Source organism: Coregonus lavaretus (genome assembly GCF_964263955.1).
Source record: "Coregonus lavaretus genome assembly, contig: HAP1_SCAFFOLD_497, whole genome shotgun sequence".
Taxonomy (NCBI): domain Eukaryota; kingdom Metazoa; phylum Chordata; class Actinopteri; order Salmoniformes; family Salmonidae; genus Coregonus; species Coregonus lavaretus.
Window position 1 is genome coordinate 8,043 of NW_028157881.1, and position 6,958 is coordinate 15,000.

A 6,958-nucleotide genomic window follows, 5' to 3' on the forward strand; every position below is an offset into this window, starting at 1 on the left:
GAGTCTTCTATGGCTTCTTCAATTCTAGTCCAGTCGCTGAAGATAATGGGAGGCAGATTGAGGGAACGGGGTTCCTTATATAGGGACACCTGTACTCCTATTGGCTGTAGGTGTGTGCATAATTTTGCTTCAGGCTGCATCTGCCTTAGGGCAGAGGGTAAACCACTAGGAGCATAGCTCCCCTATGGGGCGGAGCTCCACGATATAGAACCCCTACGCTGGAACGGGCAGGGGAAATGATACAATGTAGCCGCTCTCTGAGCCGGCGCGCGCCGCCCATTAAACAATGATACAATGTAGCCGCTCTCCGAGGCGGCGCGCGCCGCCCATTAAACAATGATACAATGTAACGCAGCCTACCTACGCATTCATTCGGTGGCGATGGAATTGCTTTTTTTACTGACAGAGTGGGTGCTCTTAAAAGAGCCTTTGGGTTAGTAGAGCAGTCCAAATGCGCTGTTTACTTGGAGCTGGTGTACTTGGTTACGGCCTTGGTGCCCTCGGACACGGCGTGTTTGGCAAGTTCACCGGGGAGCAGCAGGCGCACCGCGGTCTGGATCTCCCTGGAGGTGATGGTAGAACGCTTGTTGTAGTGGGCCAGGCGAGAGGACTCTCCGGCGATACGCTCGAAGATGTCGTTCACGAAGGAGTTCATGATTCCCATGGCCTTGGAGGAGATGCCGGTGTCGGGGTGGACCTGCTTCAGGACTTTGTACACGTAGATGGCGTAACTCTCCTTCCTGGACTTTCTGCGCTTCTTGCCGCCCTTCCCTGCGGTCTTGGTGACGGCTTTCTTGGAGCCCTTCTTGGGCGCTGACTTTGCTGGCTCGGGCATGATGATGTCTCGTTGCTTCTCAGAAACGAATGAGGGGGTGAAGGGCGCTTACCCGTCTTATGAAGAGGAAGCTAAGCAAAGTCAGCGGCCGTAGACACTCCCCTGCTTGCTTGCTCCCTCCCTCCCTCCCTCCCTCCCTCCCTCCCTCCCTCCCTCCCTCCCTCCTCTCTATAGCCTATGCTCTGTGACCGATGGGGAATTGTGTGTTTCAAAAGGGGGGCTTTAATAGGTGTCCAAATGGCACGATTGTTGTGCCAAATAATGCTGGTGATAGAATTGCCCACTTTGGCACCGTCAGACATAGGGCTCCCATTTTGGACTGTGTGTGTGTGTGTGTGCGCGCTGTCCCCCTCTTTTCGAGCCACGTCTACCGACTCGTGGTGGCTTTATGTTGTCCAAATTCCACTATTGCTTGACCCAAAATAATAACGTTCTTACACTTTGCCACTGTCAGATATAGGCCTCCCTCTGTGCGCTAAAAGTGGACGGGACATTAGAATCCTCTAATTAATACTCCCTGTCCACTCGAAGTGGCTCATACTTTCTTACTAAATTGCATACTAAACATTTGTTGTTATATATAACACTACATGGAATGGGCCCATTTTAAGCGGATGTGGGTGGCTCTTAAAAGAGCCTTTGGGTTCGAGTCGGGGTGTTGAGGTTCCGAAGAGAGTGGGTTTAACCGCCGAAACCGTACAGGGTGCGTCCCTGACGTTTCAGAGCGTAGACCACGTCCATGGCGGTAACGGTCTTCCTCTTGGCGTGCTCGGTGTAGGTGACTGCGTCACGGATCACGTTCTCCAGGAACACCTTCAGGACACCGCGGGTCTCCTCGTAGATCAGACCGGAAATACGCTTCACGCCGCCGCGGCGAGCCAGACGGCGGATAGCGGGTTTGGTGATTCCCTGGATGTTATCGCGGAGAACTTTGCGGTGACGCTTGGCGCCTCCTTTTCCGAGTCCCTTGCCGCCTTTGCCTCTTCCGGACATGGTGTGTTCGCTAGTTGAGTTCAAGTGAATGAATGATTTCAGCGCCGGTGCGCGGTGCGCTATTATCTGCGTTTGGTCGACCTGATTGAGGCCGGCGGCACAGAAAGCGCGCCTCTGTTATATGTTCGGAGGCGTTGCAAAGGGGAGGGCGCTCGTTCTAGGGGACTAGGGAGGAGCGATTTCAAAGATGACGTGAAAGCAACTAACGTGCGCGGGAAACATACTCAAATACTGATATAGGCTATGTGGAACACAAGGCCAAACTGTGACAACTGGGAGATCAGCTAGTACACTGTGTCCCTCTCCTCATATTGTTGTTGTTGTTGTTGTTGTTGTTGTTGTTGTTGCACCTGATTCTACTCATTGAGGACTTGGTAATTTAGGTGACAGGTTGTTCAATCAGCTGTGGCTGTCCAGGCCTACAAGAAAAATGGGTCCTGTTGGGGGTAGCCTACTCTACCGCTGGAGTTGGGAAACACTGAAATGGAAGGGGGACACGCAGTGAGCAAAACTCCTAACCACATAAAAACACAGACACTTGAGATCATTAAGAGCTATAAGGAGTCCATCAACTACCTGGTCAGTCAAGTCATATAGGGGGGGATTTCATGGCCACCTGCTGGAGCAGAAGTCATGTTTGCCAACACTGGCCTTAAAATCATTAAATTTAGGAGCTATAAGGAGTCCATCAACTAACTGGTCAGTCAAGTCATATAGGGAGGGATGTCATGGCCACCTGCTGGAGCACAAGTAATGTTTGCCAACACTGGCCTTAAAATCATTAGGAGCTATAAGGAATAAATCAACTCATCATTCAAGTCATATAGGGAGGGATCTTAGCACCACCTGCTGGATCAGAAGTACCCTTCACCGTAGGCACAAGAGAGCCATCATCTCTCAACCGGTGCAATTTCCATAAGTATGTGGTAATAAAACAAACAACGACAGCTCCTCATATAGGCAGTGGTTTCACACATTTTTCTCCAAGATGTTCAAACGTTCATAGATGACCAGCAGGGTCAAATAATAAGCACAGTGGTTGTAGAGGTTGCAACAGGTCAGTCAGTACATCAGGAGTAAATGTCACTTGTTGTTAGTGTTGTAGTTCCTATTTCTACGGTGTTGCCTACCTGCAGCAATCATGATTTACCTGCAGTGTTGATTGCAATTACGTAATTTGTCAACTCATAATAACAGATGTTTTGCAAACCGTTGATGTTTAAATAAATGGATTCCCGGTGTCCGGATACCTTTTCTCTTAAGGGATGTGATTGAGTGAATCCAAAGTAAGTTGGTCTAAATACATAATAGGATGAATCATTCAGGTAAAATAACACAATGTCTATTTGAGTCGAATCAACGTAATATAATCCTTTTTACGTCTCTATCATCTTTACTCAATGTATTGGACCACATCAACTCAACTTACTCAAGCTTATCTACTCATAAAAACAAGCAAAAAGATCTACTCAACAATATGACGTGTGCTTTTGTTGACTGTAATAGCTTGAGTACATTCCACAAAGTCATTTTTTACAGTGTATCTAAAGACACGTTTGTTGTGGTGATGCACTTTTTCTTTGACGTTGAACTTGCATTGAACAGACAAATCCATTTCGTTACAACCCTTTTGTAGTATGACTTAGGAATATTTGTTGATGATCCTAATGTCTATGCGTGAATAGTGATTGGTTGTTGGTGAAATATTGCTGAGAACCCATCATTTCCTGGCCTTTTTTCACTATTGAGCTATTTTGAAACATTTGTTTTGCTATTGGATTCATAATGGTGACCTGGGACAAGTAATTAGTGAAACCAGAGTTCAGCAGTTGCCATTAAAGCGATCGAACCAAGTCATCCTAATAGGCTAGTATTAGCCTAAAGCAGGGTTTCCCAAACTCGGGCCACATTTTGGGAGTTTTTGCCCTAGCACTACACAGCTGATTCAAATAATCAACTCATCATCATCAAGCTGGGAGTATTAGAATCAGTTGTGGAGTGCTAGGGCAAAACGCAAAACGCGCACCCCTTGTGGACCCCAGGACCGCGTTTGGGAAACGCTGGCCTAAAGAGCAAATGCTGAAAGGGACTCACCATGAGGTGCAGTACCCACATTTAACCACAAGATGGCCTCCGTGCTCCATTGTAAAGTTTGGGCCTCTGCATGAGTCTCTCAGCAGCACTGCAACATGGGACTTTCAAAGTAAGTTGGCATGCAATGTTTTTTCTGGACTGCATGCAAGGCTATTATTACACACAACTAATAGTGTCAATTATTCATCTGAACACAATTCTTGTTACTATTCGGCCTATATTATCACTCGTTTCTTTTTCCCCTCCTTTGTAAAGCATTTTACTGTGTTACTATATAGTTCAAAGGAAGTGGATGATGCCAGATGGTTGTGTATATACACACACACAAACATTGAAGCTAGACTTCAGGCAACTAAAAAGGTGCAATACGTAGCTTTTAGACGTGTTAGTGAACAACATACATGGTGGCTAATGTAGAGGTGCGTGTATACATGGAACAATTGTGCCTTTTTGATGGAAATATGGAGGTGGCTCTTAAAAGAGCCTTTGGGGGATATTCGAGTTCAGGTCATCCTCATTTATGCGCGCTCTCCGCGAATACGGCGGGCCAGCTGGATGTCCTTGGGCATGATGGTCACCCGCTTGGCGTGGATGGCGCACAGGTTGGTGTCCTCGAACAGGCCGACCAGGTAAGCCTCGCTAGCCTCCTGTAGGGCCATCACGGCGGAGCTCTGGAAGCGCAGGTCGGTCTTGAAGTCCTGGGCGATTTCTCGCACCAGGCGCTGGAAGGGCAGCTTGCGGATGAGTAGCTCAGTGGACTTCTGGTAACGACGGATCTCTCTCAGAGCCACGGTGCCGGGCCTGTAACGGTGAGGCTTCTTCACACCGCCGGTGGCCGGGGCACTCTTGCGAGCAGCCTTAGTGGCGAGCTGCTTCCTGGGGGCTTTGCCACCGGTGGATTTGCGAGCGGTTTGCTTGGTTCTGGCCATGGCGCTGCTCTGACAGTCGGGAGTATAGCCTCGAAATGCCTATGTGAAGTTTATAAAGCCGGCAGTGGCGCCTGCTGATTGGACACCATCTCCCCACCACCCCGATTGGCCCGTTTCGCAGGCCTCCTCCGTTGGCCATTGGACGGGAGGCCCGGCCTCTCCAAAACTCAAACTCCCGGTGCGCGCGCAATAGGACGCCGCCGGCCCTTTACGCGCAATAATAGTCGCCAAAGTCAAGAGTGACAGCTTATAGGCACGTATCATCTAATGCTAGCCTGCTATGGCAAATGAGGCCAAGTAGGTGTTGTTGTTCATGCAAGGCCTCATGTGGGCACAGAATGTCGAAATAGTTGTGTATACACCCACTCAATGTATTGCGGTCATAGAAAGGTACTTTGCGCTTTTGGAGAGCTAGGTGGTTGGCTCTTAAAAGAGCCTTTGGGGGTTGAGTAGTCAAGTTGAAGTCGCAGTAGCGAATTTACTTGGCTTTGACTGCCTTCTCGGTCTTCTTGGGGAGTAGGACTGCCTGGATGTTGGGCAGCACACCACCCTGAGCGATGGTCACACCGCCGAGCAGTTTGTTCAGCTCCTCGTCGTTACGGACGGCCAGTTGCAGGTGACGGGGGATGATACGAGTCTTCTTGTTGTCACGGGCAGCGTTGCCGGCCAACTCCAGGATCTCAGCAGTCAGGTACTCGAGTACGGCGGCCAGGTAGACTGGTGCGCCAGCGCCCACACGCTCGGCGTAGTTGCCTTTGCGCAGCAGCCTGTGCACACGGCCCACGGGGAACTGGAGGCCAGCACGGGATGAACGGGTCTTTGCCTTCGCCCTGGCCTTGCCTCCGGTTTTGCCTCTTCCGCTCATATTGGTAGCTTGAGAAAGTCACAGAAAGTCTGAATGAGCCGCTCGCCACTTCGAGAGCCGTACATATACCTCGCCACAAGAGGCAACGATTGGCCACCGGGCCGGTGTGGCCTTATCCAATTGGAGCGAGGGACAGACAGATGGACAGACAGACAGCCCTAAGCCGGTTCCCACCCACAGGCAGCGAGTGAGAGGCTACTTTGTTTCCCTCCGACTTTGTTACTTTGTGTCATTTCGCGTGAGCGCCAAAATGTCCGAAATGACATCCACACATTATTTCTCTCCAAATGGGAAACAAACAGCTGGTGAGGGTGCACTCTTGAGTTTGAAATCGAAGCCACTATAGTATTGTTATTGTTATTACATGGCACTTGTAACACATCACAGCAGCCTGCCTCTGAACGGGAATAGCCCAGTGGCTCATATATAAAAATGGCTGTTGAGGGTGCACTCGTGAGTTTCAATTCGAAGCCACTATAGTATTGTTATTGTTATTACATGGCACTTGTAACACATCACAGCAGCCTGCCTCTGAACGGGAATAGCCCAGTGGCTCATATATAAAAATGGCTGGTGAGGGTGCACTCGTGAGGTCGAATTTCTGAGCCATTTTGGCCCTCTATTATATGCCTCTCCCTTCGCACACACCCAGAGTGGGACAATGTTGTGTGCGTAAAAGTAGCCTAGTGTGCGTAATTTCTTTTCCACGACAGGTAGTACATGGAAATCAATGCGCTTTCTATGGAAAGAGGTGGGTGGCTCTTAAAAGAGCCTTTTGTGGTACAACATGTATCGAGTAGAACACTGTTTGTAATAGGTTTACTTCTTCTTGGGGGCTGCCTTCTTGGCCTTGGCTGCCTTGGGCTTGGCGGCTTTGGGCTTGGCTGCCTTTGTAGCCTTCTTGGGGCTCTTGGCTGCCTTCTTGGCCGCTGCGGCGGGCTTCTTCACCTTCTTGGGGCTCTTGGCGGCCTTTTTGGGTGTAGCGGGCTTCTTGGCCTTCTTGGGGGACTTCTTTGCGGCGACGGCCTTCTTGGCTGCTACCTTCTTGGGCTTCTTCGCCGCGGCGGGCTTCTTGGCGGCCACCTTCTTTACTTTGGGGACTGCGGCTTTCTTGGCGGGCTTCTTCGCCTCGACGGCTTTCTTGTTGAGCTTGAAGGAGCCGGATGCACCGGTGCCCTTGGTCTGGACCAGGGTACCCTTGGTGACGAGGCTCTTGACTGCGATCTTGACGCGGGAGTTGTT

General features: G+C 50.0%; 4 protein-coding genes across 4 annotated transcripts in view; all 4 read right to left on the reverse strand.

The window, feature by feature from the left end:
* Positions 1 to 460: 460 nt before the first annotated feature.
* On the reverse strand, positions 461 to 835 carry LOC311124740 (histone H2B; the record flags this gene model as incomplete). The annotated part of the gene is made up of 1 exon (XM_084198842.1): positions 461 to 835. The coding sequence occupies one exon, from the start codon at positions 833 to 835 to the stop codon at positions 461 to 463; it is 375 nt and encodes a 124-aa protein (XP_084054968.1).
* Positions 836 to 1,516: 681 nt separating this feature from the next.
* LOC311124747 (histone H4) lies at positions 1,517 to 1,828 on the reverse strand (the record flags this gene model as incomplete). The annotated part of the gene is made up of 1 exon (XM_084198849.1): positions 1,517 to 1,828. The coding sequence occupies one exon, from the start codon at positions 1,826 to 1,828 to the stop codon at positions 1,517 to 1,519; it is 312 nt and encodes a 103-aa protein (XP_084054975.1).
* A 3,501-nt stretch (positions 1,829 to 5,329) lies between these two features.
* LOC311124752 (histone H2A) lies at positions 5,330 to 5,716 on the reverse strand (the record flags this gene model as incomplete). Its single annotated transcript, XM_084198854.1, has 1 exon — positions 5,330 to 5,716. The coding sequence occupies one exon, from the start codon at positions 5,714 to 5,716 to the stop codon at positions 5,330 to 5,332; it is 387 nt and encodes a 128-aa protein (XP_084054980.1).
* An 819-nt stretch (positions 5,717 to 6,535) lies between these two features.
* Positions 6,536 to 6,958, reverse strand: part of LOC311124735 (histone H1-like) — a gene marked incomplete at both ends in the record, with an annotated part of 624 nt that continues 201 nt past the window's right edge. Inside the window, one exon of the mRNA XM_084198838.1 lies at positions 6,536 to 6,958. This exon is cut by the window's right edge and continues 201 nt beyond it. Coding sequence (XP_084054964.1) covers positions 6,536 to 6,958 — 423 coding nt within the window.